Genomic DNA, 15,902 nt, shown 5'->3' with positions numbered 1-15,902 from the left:
GCAGCAATGCCCGGCCCCTCTGCCCCCCCAGCCACATCCTCGTGGCTGTTATCGAAAAGTTTCCAGGCACAAAACAGTAAGGTGATAAGCAGTACAGCAAGCAGCAAAAGCAAAAAGTGACCACTAAGAAGTACTAGACTCTTAATATGTAGTCAGGAAAACAAAAAGCAAGCCCATTGGCAAGCACAGGAGCCTCTTCATCACTAGCTAAACTGCACTAAAACTAACAGCTACAAATTAAGTCTAGCAAATTTCAGTCAAATCTGTTGTTACCTTGAACCCTTCGTGCCTCACATTGGGCAAAAAATACTGTCATGTAACCCCAGCAGCAGTTGTGTCCCACACAGCTGCTCACTCACTCCCCACCTGCAGAATCAGGGAGAGAATCAGAAGGCTAAAAGCTAGAAAACTCATGGATTGAGACAAAGACAGCTCAAGCAAAAGCGATGCAGACAAGCCAAGCAAAACAAGGAGTTAATTCAGTGCTTCCCACAGGCAGGAGGTGTTCAGCCATCTCCAGGAGAGCAGGGCCCATCATGTGTAACGGTTCCTTGGGAAGAGAAACACCATCACTCCAAACATCGTCCCTTCCTTCCGCCCCCCACTTCACACACTGAACATGATGCCATGTGATATAGAGTATCCCTTTGGTCAGGTTGGGTCCCCTGTCCCAGCTGTGTCTCCTGCCAACCTCCTATGCACCCCCAACTTCCTTGCTAGTGTGGCAGTATAAAAAGCAGCAAAGGCCTTGGCTCTGTGTGAGCTCTGCTCAGCAGTAACAAAAACATCTCTATTATTTGTGTTCAGCACAAATCCAGAATACAGCCCCATACGAGCAACTGTGAAGAAAATTTCCTCTGCCTCAGTCAAAATGAGCACATCAGGTCATGATCCATTTCTGCTTTGTTTTTGCTCTGTAAGCCACATGGAACCTCTTGAGTATAGTGTACTTGCTGTATTCACAGAGCTTGTGCCCAGGTTACTAGAAAAGCCTGAGATGGCTATTTCTTTTGATCCAATGAACTGGGTGTAGGGCTGGAAGCCTGGTAACAGAGTCAGGGTTAGAATTGACTGCTTGTTTAGTAGATGCTCTACTCTTATGTTAATATCTTCATCTAGAACAAAAACTTCCTTGGAACTGCTGCATATGTTAGTACTGATCACCTCTACTTTTTTTTTTCTTCAAAATGTATACCATCACCATGCTATAATTTTCTTGTTTCAACATCTTTATTTTTTAAAGAGGAAGATTTGGCCAAGCCTTCAGCATCTCTAGAAGCTATATATCAGTTAGGCTGATAGATAATCCTGAGGATGTGACAAAGAGTAGTCAGAAATTCAGTGATTGTTGTGGTGGACCTGTGTATTTGTAGAATTAGATTAAAGGATTTGGTTTTACCAGTATTATTTCAGAGTTTTCCCTCAGACTGACCTATTAACAGGCCAGTTTTAGTTTCTGTCCCTTAACCTCTTTTTGGCAAAGTAGAGCTGACTGAATTCACAAACTAACAGTTGCTTGTGGCAGTGTGGTACTAGCCCGATAAATACAGCACATGTATGTTATTTACCTCAAAGATAGCAGCCATTCATCTTTAGTCTGCATTCCTACAATAAGATACACTTGAATTTGACTTTGTTTCTTCCTTTTTAAATCTAAAATAAGAAGTCCTTTTCTAGGGAAAAATAAAATTTCCCTTTTTGTAAAGTCACTTCTCAACTTTGGATAGGCAATAAAATTGAGAAGCCAGTGCTAGAAACAAGAATGTTGAGAAAATATATTTTGGCTTCCTGGCTTCTGAATTTGAAAGCTTGAAATTTTTTGCTAAACATGTCACAGGATCAGATGATAGCAAGAGAAAGATTGCTTATATGTTTGTGTACATACAAAATTGACCTTTGTGATGCAGCTTGACATCTAAACACTAAAAGCAGTCATTTGTTTTGACAGCAGAATTAATTGAGGCTAAAACAGTCGAAATTCCACTTGTATCAAGCTGTTCATTAGGAATTGCTGTCTGGCTTTAGTGCTGTCAGAAAAATAACCTGTTCTGCTATGATTAAATAGCAGAATGATGGTCGGTCCACTGAATTTGAGAGAGAGGTTGAATAAACTTTCTACTGCGGAAACAATTCAGAAGTGACACGCTGCAAGGGGGGTCAGAATGTGCATTGATATCCAGCTGAGCTGTCAACTGGCACTGAGCCAGGCACGCAAAGCTTTGCCATTTGAAGCAGCATGTGAAGCATATGCAGTTTAAAAAAAAATTGTCCTCCTTTCATGCATGATTAACACTCAGAGACAAACTTTTGTTTTTATCGAAAACAAGAATATGGTTTGTTATTGTGTTTGTAACTACAGGTACAGATTTATGGAGGTTTTTTTTTTAAAGCTCTTGCTTGAAATAGATATGTTAATGTTTATGTGCTTGCATGCATGTGTGTAAACTGATTCCTCAGGCTGCAGGGAAGGCAGTTTTGGGGTTTGTTTTAGTGTTCTAAATGTTTCCAGTTACTGAAAATTAAATGCAGTTAATACCAATATATGCTTGGGTGGGATAACATTTCATTCTGCCATGCATACTCCTCTAAAATCAGAAAGGACACAGTTTTCAAAAGCAGATGCAAATATGAAGCAGTTTTTATTTGATTTGCTGACTTCTTGATTTGTTTACCTTTTTAGCTCTGCAGGATTTTCCAGTTCATTGATATACTTACTGGGGGCACTTTTTCAGGGTATGACATAATATTATGTTTTCTTTCCTAGTAATAGTAGTTGACTTTTGTATTTGACTTGTTTATTTAAGAATCCAGACAGTAAAACCTTTTTTTCCTTCTCTTTTGAGGGAAGTGCAAATTATTTTATCATTTTGACCTTAACAAAACATTCTCCCAATGTCTAACTCACAGAGGTTTTGTGTGAGAGTTAAACAGAGAGGCTGGAAAACCTATATCTGGGTTTTGTGGAGAGAGATTTTGTAATTGCCTCTTTTTTGACTGTCTTCAAGACAATTAGTGTCACTTTGTAGATAAATTAAGTAGCAGGTGTAAGATTGTTATTTCTAAACTCTTTTTTGTAGTTGCCTTATGTATACTCTGAAAATACTGTTCCCATAGATGTTGGCTAAATATGTAGAGGTACTGTAATAAAATTTACAGTGCAATTACAGCTTCTTCATTCGTCTTTCACTAAGATCAGTATCTCCTTACTACTAGCCATATACTTTGCCTTTAGTGGCATGCAAGCCCATGTACTCACATGCCACTTGTAACAAGAGAACAGTACATGTGGTTACTGAACAGTCTAGGAGATGCATCCCCAGCTGCAAACTCACTGGTGTTTCATTTATGCCAGTGTCACTTATTGTAAGTTATGAGATTAATTAAAACAAAAGTTTTCCATTTATTCAAATTATCTTTTGCTTTTTCTCTTCAGCAAACTAAATCACCCTTATTTTCAAGAGCCTAAGAACTGACCCAGTCCTGATGTATTTGATTCAGTCTCTTGTCAAATAGCAGCTGTCTGCCTCTATGTGTTTGTGAAACCATCATCCATTTGCCTTTTCTTCGTGTCCTTATCTGTCCCAGCTGGTAGAATGCTGTGAGCGTTCAAAACCTCAGTGCAGCTTGCCTTGGAAAATGCTTTAGGGCGTCATGCTTGGTGGGAATATTTACAGAGTTAGAGGTGCTTGTTGAACTTTGCTGTCTGCTCCCTTTGCAGAATAATAAGTTCTCATTAGCATCCTGATTCTTATGTATTCTGAGTGACTGAAGTCCTGCTAGATACTCAGATCTGTTTCTGCTATTAAGGCTAACCTTCATTTATGCACTGTATTTATTCTTTTTTTTCTGTTCTGCATGTGTACAGTATCAAATACATTCAAGTCTATGTAGAGGTGTTTGAGGTGTTTAAGCCATAGTTTCCAATGCATGGATCAATGTAACAACAGGCAGATTAGACTTTAAAAGCTATCTTGAGCCTAGAACTATCCATGCAACAGAGTATTAAAACGGAGACTTCTGCAAGGGTTGGACTAGATCTCAGCTATAACTTTTTACTTACTCTGTCTTAAAATGTCCTTTTTGTATTTACAGTGCTGCTTTAGTTTTACTATTTGCTTTTGTGTTAATGCGAATGCCTGACAATATGCCTCCTTCTCAGTTCACACTGTTGTCTTGTCATGAGAAAAAGAGTAAAGGGTGTTTCAGTGTTTGACTGAAGTACTGAGAACAGCAGTATTATCAGCATTATCACCACCATTGCAGTATGGCAACATCTATTTAGATGTTCTTTTCAGTGCTTTGGGCTACCAGTGTGGCAGAGAATCTAGAGACTGTTTCAGAAAATTACTTCAGTCCCAATATCAGCTCTACTTCTTAAATGTGAAGCAATTGCTTTTCTTTCTTTGGATGTTGCAACAAAGAGTGAACCTGTTTACTTGCTTCAGAAGTTTTGGCCATTATAATCTTCCAGATTTGAAGCTGAAATCCTGGTTGGGGTTAAGCCTTTGTCTGTTCTTCAATCATTGAGCTCAAGTCTGTTCAGAAAAGTTTTCTGCCTCAATAGAGGTAGTGTACCACCTTAAAAACTTTGTGTAGCTGTTAGAGAAGTTACTGTGATACCAGCACATGAGTTTGCATGCTTTGAGTTGCATCTATATATTACACCTGCCTGGCAATCTCCATTAATGCCAGCCCACTAGGAGTTTTTGACTATAGCAGCTGATGAATCAGAAAGATAGATGTTGTGGTGTTTCAGAGAACAAAGATTTTTGAGTTGGTTTGTGGGGGTTTTTGCAGTGCTAGTGCAGATGCTTTTGTTTACGAATACACAAGGACAGTGTGCAATGCAGGGAAACTTCTAAAGAAACCACCCAAATTCCTCATTGATGCTGTGGTCCCATAGCAGTATGTGTGCCTAAGGCCTCTTGGCTGCCTAGGAGACTGCAGCTGGTTCTAGCAGAGGACGATGTGGTCACAGCACACACTTCTGGCTGGACTACAAAGATATCTGTCTACAGGAGACTCCAGCTGTTATGCAGGCTACTGAAAACTCATCACAGCTCTCCTGTTTTCTAAATTGGTTCACCATAGAGTGCCACAGAAAATGTCTATTTCTGTAATGTTGTTTTGATTTAAAAATACTGCTCCCAAGGCAAAACATGGTGCTCTTTATGGCAGGCATATAGGAAGCAGAACTGTTTGGAGATCTGAAGTTACAGAACAAAACTCTAAGAAAATTAAAACCTGCTACAAATTTCACTCTGCTCCACTCAAAAGGGCAAACTGTATGAATTTGTCTTTGCTGAAAGCAAATAATATAACATATGTGTTATATGGGTGGGTTGGGGATTAAATACAAATTTTACAAAACCAGTAAATATCTTTGGGCACAGGAGGAAAATGCTGAACTTTGTTTTTTAATGTTTGTGGATTCATTAAAGACAGACACTGGCAGGAGCTTCTGGTATTCCAAAGGAAGAAGGGCCCTATGTAAATTGGAGTTAAGCAGAAGAAGTAAGTTAGGATTGGAAGATGTTTTTGAATTGTAAGTGGTTCACACAATATCTGTGCCTTTCTGTACTAAGGATGATTGTGTTCTTCAAATGAGAAGTTTATCAAGCTGTAAAAATCACCTTCAAAGGCAAGTGTAATAGGTGAAATAGAGGAACTTGGATGTGTTGTTAAAGAAAATCATTGCTTTCTGCTTATTTCAGAAGTGAAAGCTAAAGAGACTGATCTGAAATGAAATAAGGATGAGTTATACTTGAGCTTTGAATATTTATTTTAATCACTATTGTAAAAGTCATAAAAGTCTGGGAATCAGTCGTAGTAGCTGGAAAGGGTAAAGGAAAAGGTGAAATTCTGAAAAAGCTTGAGGATTTTATTGCTCCAAGAATATTTTTAAATCTCAATTGTTTATTATTTATTTCTTTTGTTTTGAGGGTGTTTGTGCTTGGTTTGGCTTTCTGGCTTTTTACTTTTTCGTGGCCAAATGGGAATATGTATAGCAGCAAGAATCAGAAGTAGTTGAATCATTATCAAAGTGATGAAAAATGTGTTATCTGAAGTGTAGTGCTGAAGAATTAATGGATTTGTTCTTCACTCTCTGTTTCATGGTATTTTCCTGAATTTCTTGCTTAATATATTTTGAACAATAGTTTACATTTCTAAAATGAAATATTGATGAGAACAGTGTGTAGATGTGGACATGTACAGTTTTCTAAATCCATTTTTTTGGATTTTTTTTGTGCCCTTTTTTTTGTTTTGCAAGATACCCAGGTTTGCTGATCTTCGTAGCATGCTGACTTTGGTTTACTGTGAATTTAGTGGAGAGCAAAGGAGGAGGGATACAATGTTTAGAAGAATGAAGGGGCTGTTAGGCATTTACATCTTGTCCTGTTATGTTGAATAACTAGACTGGCATTTGAAATTATTGAGTGACTGAAATTTAGAGGGCTGTTAAGGCTGCCATTTGAGATTTGTGTTTTGATATTCTGCTTTCAACAGCTTCATTTGGAGGCCAAACAATTGCATTATGGTAATCAGGCTTTTCATGGGTTCTAGTCCCAGGTTCTCATCCTGCTGTAGTTTTACAAGCACTCGGATCTTTTTTTACTGACTGGGAAGATTTTGCAGACTCAGTCTCAATTACAATCAGTATAAGTCACTACCTTGAGCACATTTTATTTTAAAAAAAAATCATTAGAAGTGTTTTTCCCTCTGTCTTATCTGTAATGTGTCTGTATATAAACTTGTGTGCATGCCCTCAAAATGATTACAGAAAGGTAAGTATTAAACCCTGTGTCACAGTGCTAGCATGCTAAATATTTCTTTTGCGGGTACAGTTGCAAGCTGCTCAAACATGGGCTGAAAGAAAAGGTGCCTGCCTGCATGTGCTCGCTGTTTTCTTTGCTCTTCCACAAGTGCTGGTATGATTCTGCCATCCCTTGAACAAGGTCCTACTGAAATTCAGGCTTTTTTCTTGCACACTTGCTCTCTAAAATGGCTCATAGTGAGGTTAGATCAATTCTAGGCCTGGCCAGATTGTAGGCATGAGGGATAGGATTTCACTATGAAATGTCAGTTGTGTCAGCTGTTATGTAAAGAATTTATTTAGATATAGAACTTAACTAATGTTCTCTGCTCTTTTTTAGTCCTGTTGAGTTTTAATGATTTTTTAAAAACAGTTTATCTTGTTTATTGCTGTGTTTGAAGTTCTCCATGTCATTTTTAACTGTCTAGGTAATTGGCTGTGGAAAGGAAAGAAAACTAACAGTGCTGAGTTAACAAAAGTGTGAATCTGAAAATTAGGAATATAGCTGTGCTTTTCTGCCTTTTCATTATACATCTCTTGTTCACTGAAAGAAGATAAATTGAAATCCTTACACAGATACTATCTTTTGCAATCTCTTTGGCCATTGCCAGGGTAGCTGTGCTTTTTAGTTACCACCTGCATTTATAATTAGATTATCTCATATTTTCAGGAAATATTACTAGTCATTAGAACAGATTCAATTTGACCTAATGTTGATCTTCATTGTAATTTCTTTCAGGTCCTATCGATTTCGAAGAATGTAATACATCCAGTGCAGTTGAAGGTAAGTTGTCATGGCATAGCTATTTGCATGAGAATGCTGTGGATAAGGACCTGAACTGTGAAGGAAGGGTACTTAGTGGTATAACTTTAAAGGGCTCCAGTAGACTAAAAATCAGTTGTCCTTTTGAAGAAACAAACTTCAGTGACAATAAGACCTATGAAACATTTACGAATGCACAGTTAGAGAATTTGAGTGTTTCTGACAAGTATGCTTCAGCTAAGACTCTGTCTTTGCAGAGGTTTGGATTTGATTTACTTATGACTGTGTTTTAACTTAATTTACAAGGATCAAAACATGGACCAGACTCTTCCCATTGTTACCATGTTAGTTATACCAAGTCTAATGTAGTGTTATGGTTGCAAAGTCCTTCTTTGTTGGTGTAGCTTATTTTGCTTTAGGGGATTGTTTTAAGTGGTTAAGAACTGCTTTATGTCCATGAGTATGTATTTACTTTTGGGACAGAGGAGTTGACAGTGTAACTATAGCATCCAAAAACTTATTAAGTTGCCAAGATTGCAGCTGAGGCTTAAAATCTCCTTTGACTGAAGCATAGAGGATCCATGTCCAGAAATGACTCTTATACTCCATTTGCCATTGTTTTGGGCTGCATAAGTCACAGGAAGAAAATAAACCCCAGATACTTAAAAATAATCTTGGAACAAATCATGTGCCTCAATGTATATAACTGACTCTACAGCTACCTGATTTGAGAAGCTTTGAGCCATTGGACCTTGAAAGTTTCTAAGAGTGGAGAGATTCCTTATGTGCTGTGTAATGTGTTTCTATAAAGGGAAATATAATAATGTGCTTGAATTGTCAGTTGTTAAATTCTGGAAACAAAATTATTTCCAGCATTCTGCTCAAAAGCATACTGTCAGTAGCATCATGCATCAGAACTGGGGACTAGTTGGATCAGATGCTTGCACTTAGTCATTTTGTTTGTCAGTCTACCTTGCTTCAGCAAACATTATGGAGAAGCAGATGTGACAGTAAGTCTGATGGAATATTTAAATGTATTTTAATTTTAGTACATGAAATGGGAATGAAATCAAACTTTTTTTTTCCTGTACTGTAGCTACATGTATTCAGTGCTAAAAGCAGAGAAGAAACAACAGGGAGGCACAATTCCAGCCTCAGTGAGAACCAGTCTTAGAGCTAGCTACAGCACTGGGAAATCATGAACTCAGCATCAGCTGGAAAACCAAGAGATGGTCTCTGTTTTAGCAGATCCTACTTTTGAGGAAAGACAGGGGCTTGCAGCTGCTGGGAACAGGCAGGGAAGTAACAGCAGGGTGTTGAGCTGCAGTAGCTGGGGAAGGCAATGTTCAGTTTATCTTCCAAGTGCATTGGCCATTCAGGATCAACTGAAGCAATAGCTCCTGTTGAGTTTCTGTGAGCAGAGTCCGCAAAACTGTCAAAACACCAGTTGTCTCTTAAAAAAAAGCACAGTCTGCATACCTAGCTTGGAGATGCAAATCAGTTTTATAAGAATTTGGGTTATTATTGTGTTGAACCATGTTTCAACTAATTTTTTCAACTGATGTTACTTCAAACAAATGGGAATAATATTCCTTTAGTTTGGCTTCATACCTGTCTCCACTGTTAAATTTTTGTGTCACCTGTGGCAGCATTTAAAACATATCAGCATTCATATGCACCTGTGTTTGACATTGCTAAATATTCATTTATCTCCTTGATCTTTAAATGAAAAGTATTTGTTCCATAGGAATAAAACCACGGAAGAGGAAGCCTTTTGGTTTATCAGGAATAATGAAAAAAGAAAAAGACACTGAATCTGTGTAAGTATATTCCCGTCTTGAATCTTTGTCTTGTATGAAAACTAGTGAAAGCATGGGGATAAAAATTATCTGATGTTTGACCAAAAATACGTGTTTATGACAGAAGCTTAAAGTAATGCTATGAGTAAAAAAATACCATGACTGTTTATGAATTTTGTAATGAAGGATTTTAAGCAAGTAACCTAAGTGTATTTGTAGTAGTCTGCTCATGATTCATTCTTTCCAGTGCATAGGTAAGTAGTTTTCCCTTCTACATTTGAGCATTGTAGGTAATGTAATGAAATAGCTCCATACATGGCAAAACTACTGCATGCTTGTGTTGGCAAAGCTGAAGATTCAGCTATTCCTCTGTTAGAAGAACTTTAGCATATAGTATCAAAGAACAGAAAAATCTTCGAATGTTTTTGCAGTGCATCATGAGCACACTCCCTTCTCAAAGTCCACCACTCTAGCTCAGGACTGATGTCCCAGAGATACCCTTTACCATCTTCTTTGCATGTATTCTTTCTTCCAGGGGTTAAAACTGTCCAGAGAGTAAGTTTGAATAGCAGTTCTGAGAGGGATTGGTCACAGTGTGTGAATTAGTATATGTGAATTAGTATTAGTATATGGTCACTCTATTCCAATGTACTCTTTTTTCCATAATTCCTACATGTGTTTTCTCAATGGAAATATTTAATTTGACAGAAAATAGCTCACAGTTTTATAAGCCTAGCAATACAGAAGTATCCTTAAAGGCAACATCTTCATATATACATTTTAAAATTGCTTTTAAAAAGTATTGTACCAGCCTTCATTTAACATAATGCTGAAAAATTCGTGACCCAAGAACAGCAGGTGCTAATAGTAATTTTTTTTCTATATTTACACACTCTAAAAGAATCATTAGATTCTGAGGTCAGAAAGAAAAAAGTGTGATGAATCTCCTATGTAGCACGTGCCATAGGTTTTTGGAGAGATTCCATAACTTGTAAATGAACTAGAATATCTCAAATAGCAGAGGATTTATCACGTGCTTACGTAAAACATCCTAATACTTTTTTATGATCTCTTTTAAAAATGTGATTACTAGTCTAAATTTTATCTGATTTCATCTTCAACTGATGATTCTGTTGCAGACAGCACATGATAAAACTGTCATCTGCAACCTCTCTGCACAGAGAGGTCAACTCCTTTCTTAGTCTCTAGTTTTATTAGTCTGTGAGCTTGTTTAGTTTGTGTAGGACAGGCTTTCCACATCTAGAAAAACTCTCATGGTTAGTAGGCTTTTCAGTTTATCCAGACAGTTTTTAAACTGTTGGCACCTAGAGTGATGGTGTGCCTAGTAATGGTTTTACACAGGGAAATACCATACACAGCACATTCTGTTACATATTGCTATACAGTTTAGCCAAACTTTGCATGATCTGGTTGTTTTATATTTTTGTCTACAATCTTTAAATTCCCTTCTAAAATCCCCATTTGCTGAAATGCTACATTATGCTAGAAACATGAGCTAGTTCTTGAATCTTAAAAGAACAGTCATGTACCCAGTGATTTGGAAGTACTTCTGTCTAACACCTGATGTCCTCATTTTCCACCTCACCAACAGTTGCAAACTAGTGAGTTTTCTTTGTATGTAGAGAATGGATCCTGGGAGATGCTGGTGGTGTTCCTCTGAATGATACTGGATCTGCTGTTTCTGTTTGAGATCTGTTAGCTTGCTGATTTTGAAAACCTTTACTGTGGGCTGAATTGCTTTCATTCCTTTGCTTCACATTTCACATTTCTCAACTTTTCTGGACTTCAGTCTGTATTGTTTCAGTATAGACACTTTTTGAAACCACATCTCTTGAGAGAAGTCTGATATTTTTCTCTTCAAATGGTAAAACAGCTTCAAAAATACTTCTATTGCTGTGGATTCAGTTTGGCCAGCTGAGGGAGATAAGATGTAAATCAACTAGAAACATATGTCCTCTTTTGTGTGAGGCCTTTGAGAGGAGATAGGAGTCTTATTCTCACTGTCAGTTCCTTGACAAGCTGTACTGAATTTCATGTTAATGTTTCCATGTTAGCAAGTTTTTATACCTGTTTTTACAGGCATTGTAGTAAAAACTTCATTTTTAACATTTAATCAATTTAGCTTTTCATAGAAGGTATTTTAGACAGCAGTAAATTTGGGGTTTTTTTTCCCCTACCTTCTTTATTCTGTAAGTGCGTGTTAGAATGTTTAGTGTGGTGATGTGAATCCACTTAAAGCTTTATTTGTCAGGATGCAAATTAGAGAGGACTTGTGTGCTACTCAAGTATTCCCACACTCTCTAAATGTGATTGCTTTTTGAAGACATCAGAGAGAATCAATGTCATTCATTATTTCAAATACTTAAATTGAAGTTACAGTGGAAAAATGTGACACGTGAACAATGTGCTTGTAATCACTCCCTTTCTGCAGATGACTTTTAGATATTTTTGAAAGTGCTTATTAGTAAGGTGCTTATTTATTTTTTCAACTTCTTCTAGTACTTGACTGCATCTGTGCTTGACAAACTAATTAAGAATGAAACTCTAAAAGAGGAAGCTCTGGATTCCTCTAAGAATAGTCTTAATGTCTTTGGGACCTGGTTATTATCCAAAATGTTTTGCATTAGGATTGGTGACTTCTACTTATTGCACACATCAACCACAGAGTCCTGAATCTTAAAGTATATTTGTTCAGAATACAGCACGGTAGTCCTCATTTTCCTTGATTATTTTTTTAATTCCTTTTTTTTCCCCTACAATATGACTTTGCTTTTTCAGCATTTCTTTTGAGGTGTTCTGCAGCGTTTTGAGCATAAACTGTCAGCTGTTATTTAAATCTCTTTCCGTTGAATGTGGATCATTGAAAGCAAAAATTTCAAGAGTCTGAGAGGCAAAAGGGTCAAATGCACCATCTCAAATTGATTGAAAAAATTAAAGGAGGTGCCAAAACTGTATGAATAAAATAATTTGTGTATTTTATAATTGCAAATTTTCTTGATTTTGTTTTTTTTTTAACAGGGAGTGTCCAGATGCAGACTCAGTTGTAAGTAGACTTATTTCCAAAATAAATGCATATGTTAAGTTTCATGAGACTTGATAATATTATCTTACAAACAATTCCTGCAATGCATTATTTATCTATAGAGGATTTACTATTTTCATGGCATACTTGAAGTGTTAATTTTGCTCAGTACGTAATCCTCAGGAGTATATACAGAAAAGTGTCAGTAATACATTTATGTTCCCTAACAATTTTAGGTTTTAAGCAAGGTGTTTTTACTGCAAGTATTTGCACTTTATTTTTCAAGTTAATAGTTTAAATTCCTTGGCAAATAGATTCTAAGTAAGAAAAGTTTATTGTGGACCCAACTTTGTATCATCGTATTCCTCTGCTCACTACTGTTTCCTTTGAGAAATCCTTCTAGTATTGATGTGATTCTGCTTTACCCCTGGCAGTATAGTGTAGGAATACCCTTTCAAAATAAAGCTTTAAATGCAGTTCCTCTAGATGCTCTTTATTAAAGGTCTGTTTTTCATTGCTGTTAGTTTGACCTGTGATATGTCTTACAATTTTTTAATTCCATTCAAATAAGTGACAGTTGCAAATCAATTAGTATGCTAATGATTTTTATCATATCATTAAAAGGCATTCTTTTATTTTTAAATAAACTTGTATGTTCTCTTGAATTTATATGTAACAGAGATTGTAGCTCCCTATAGTTAGAGAAAAATTTGCAGAATAATTTTAGTGATTTTCTGTAGACTAATTTGGTTTTCAGTTCATAGATTTAGGTGCCAATTATATTAAACAATTTAAGTTTACAAGTTCACCCATTTTGTAGATTTTCTTCTTTGTATTTAATAACTGGGAGTCTTAGTACCTAATATTAAAACTTTTGAGAAACTTGAAATTTCTTTTCCTGCATGCACTTAAAGTAACTTTAGAATTATTCTTAAAATTTTCAGACTTTTGAATAATATCACTTGACAGTTCAGGTTGAGTCACTGGAGTGAACCACAACTGGGTTTGACTTGCAGTGTTTATTTTCTTCTTGCGTATTTTGGTCTCCTTGTTTGTTTTTTTAAATAATCAGTTCCAAAAAATTCAACTATAAATGTGTTTGACATTCTTTCTGGTTGCATGAGGCACACCATGTGATCATCAAAGTTAATTGTTCTGTCTAGATGTATTTTATATTTGCTTTAAGAAAAAAGGCCTTATTTTTCATAGTCTCTAACAACAAAACCTGATACTTCTGTTGCATTTTCCCCTTTTTTTTTTCTGTCCAGCATTTTTTGACTGCATTTGGAATTTAAAATTTGGTTTATCATTTCTTCTTGCTTTTCACAAGACACATTTGCCACTTTCTGAATGGTGATAGAATGCTTTAATAGCAGAAGCCATTACTGTCACTCTTGTGAAAAATGGTGCAGCACATCACATGTGAGACTCATCTCACCCCTTACAAACAACCTCCTCAGAGTGCTTTTATATTTTAAGGATTGAGTCCTTCTCTGGAAAGTCTCATTTCAAATGTTTTTCATTTTTCTTTACTTTTACTTTTAGATTCCCTTTCTGTTTTATTTTTCAAACCTGATCTAAACAGATATACTCACCCATATTGTTATCTCTAAGAGGATTTGTTTTGTGTGAGTCTTTACAACAAATTACACATTTCAAGAAATTGAATTCAGGAATATATTATGGGGGCAAAAAATTAAACAATTATAATTTGTGTTTGATTGCTAGCAAATGCTGAGGACCAGACCTCAGGAAATTCAACTTAAGATGTCCCATTTACGATTTTGGACAGTTTTAGCTACTCATAGAAAACCTGTCTGGCTTATATATGATTAAAATTATCTTTTTTTTAAAAGGTAACTTTTGTTTATTTGCCAAGAATTTTGGTTCTGTGAAAGGAATGTAAGAGATAGCAACTCTACAATTATTTATAACTATGAGCACTGAGGTAAATACACTGAAATTTTAAAAGAATCCAGTGGGAACTGACTTCAATACTTTATCTACCAGTTCTATATGCTGCTGTGGATCTTTGGACATACAGTGTGTAGTCAGCACCATTAAGGCCTTCTTACTACTCCAAAACGTGTTATGCAGTGTGTTCAAACTTGTAGTGTCTGTTTCCAAAAAAACAAACCAGTGAGATAGTCCTAAAAAATGTCTTTTGTCCGTAAATGGAAATGCTCAGCTTTATCTGGGGCAAGCCATCTGCCCATGTGCATCATTCACGTAGCTGCCAGATTATATATCGGAAAATAAATGAATAAAATGTTAATTCGTAGAAGTATTATTTTAGCCTCTGTAAAAGGATTTCATGTGCTCATGGAGTATTAAGACAGTTGTGGACTGAGGCTGGTATTTGTTAAAAAGGTTGACCACTTCAATGAGCAGTCTCTATGTAAATATAGGTGACAGGATCTCATGAGATTTAAAATTCCTGTCTTGTTATATGTCACTCTACACATGTAACTTCCATTAAGCTAAGCTTTGGTAATTAAGACAAGTAGAAAGTTAACGGTGTGTACACTAAAAGAGATAGCAACTGATGTTTGCCTATGTATGAGGTTTTTGCCTAGAAAGTTTTTCTAAAACCCAAACTAATTGTCTTTTTTCCCATGGGTTTGCCATGTCTCTAGGGAAGGTCTGTAGGAAAATGGGAGCCCTAATAGAAACTTTTATTTTGGGGAAGCTTCTACAACGTTCCACTTGTCCCCAGTAAGATCTGAATTGGGACTGCAGCCCTTCTCTTGGCTGGGATACTTGCAGATCTCCTTCTACTTGACTGCCTATTTTCATGAAGACTGTAGTAATGTAATTATCTTTGAGTCCTCTGTTCTGTCTGTCAAATCCATTTGAAATTGTCCAGTAAGTTCAAGAGTAATTAAGAAGGGAGTCACAGATGCACAGAACATAATGCTGAAAGTTCTTTTCCTGGGAAACTGAAATGCAAACACATATCGAGGCATCTAAAACTTTTCATTAACCTCTTTGCGTGATTCTAGCATAATTACAGTTGTATAGAATTATAGACCATTTTATTGCTGAGGACTGGTTATATTTGGAACCACCATACTCTAATAAGTGAAACACAAGTGCAACCTAATATTCAAATGTTTCTGCATTTTGTAATGTTTAGTTCTGGCATGTTTTGAGTAGCTACCATTGAAGCAGGGTATGAGGCTTTCTAGTCACAGCACAAGGCAGGGGCGCTTTGAATACCTGTTTTTCTTTCTTTCTGCATTTCTAACAATGGAAGAAACTGACTGGCTACTCTCTTCCTCTGTGTCTTTTGGGTTAATAGGCACCCTAAGGAGAGGAAGCCAATAATATGTCTCTGTCTTAACCTAAAGATATGCCTGAGTCAAATTTACATCTCAAATATGTCAAAAGTGGAGATGCTTTTTGTTCTCTTGTTGCAGCCTATGAGCTTCAGTTGCTTACTTTGAGTCTGCTTCAGTCCTCATCTGGATTACAGGTAGTCAG

At 36.5% G+C, this 15,902-nt stretch overlaps 1 protein-coding gene across 1 annotated transcript in view; it reads left to right on the top strand.

Annotated features, from left to right (window-relative positions):
* Nucleotides 1-15,902, top strand: part of FCHO2 (FCH domain only 2) — a gene marked incomplete at its 3' end in the record, with an annotated part of 69,981 nt that overhangs the window by 22,207 nt on the left and 31,872 nt on the right. The window contains exons 8-10 of the mRNA XM_009070432.1: nt 7,554-7,598; nt 9,325-9,397; nt 12,416-12,440. Coding sequence (XP_009068680.1) covers nt 7,554-7,598; nt 9,325-9,397; nt 12,416-12,440 — 143 coding nt within the window. The remainder of the gene's footprint in view (nt 1-7,553; nt 7,599-9,324; nt 9,398-12,415; nt 12,441-15,902) is intronic.

The sequence above is a fragment of the Acanthisitta chloris genome, unplaced genomic scaffold (assembly GCF_000695815.1).
Source record: "Acanthisitta chloris isolate BGI_N310 unplaced genomic scaffold, ASM69581v1 scaffold3502, whole genome shotgun sequence".
NCBI lineage: Eukaryota > Metazoa > Chordata > Aves > Passeriformes > Acanthisittidae > Acanthisitta > Acanthisitta chloris.
Note: the sequence above shows the minus strand (reverse complement) of the source record. Positions and strands in the feature narration are given on the sequence as shown.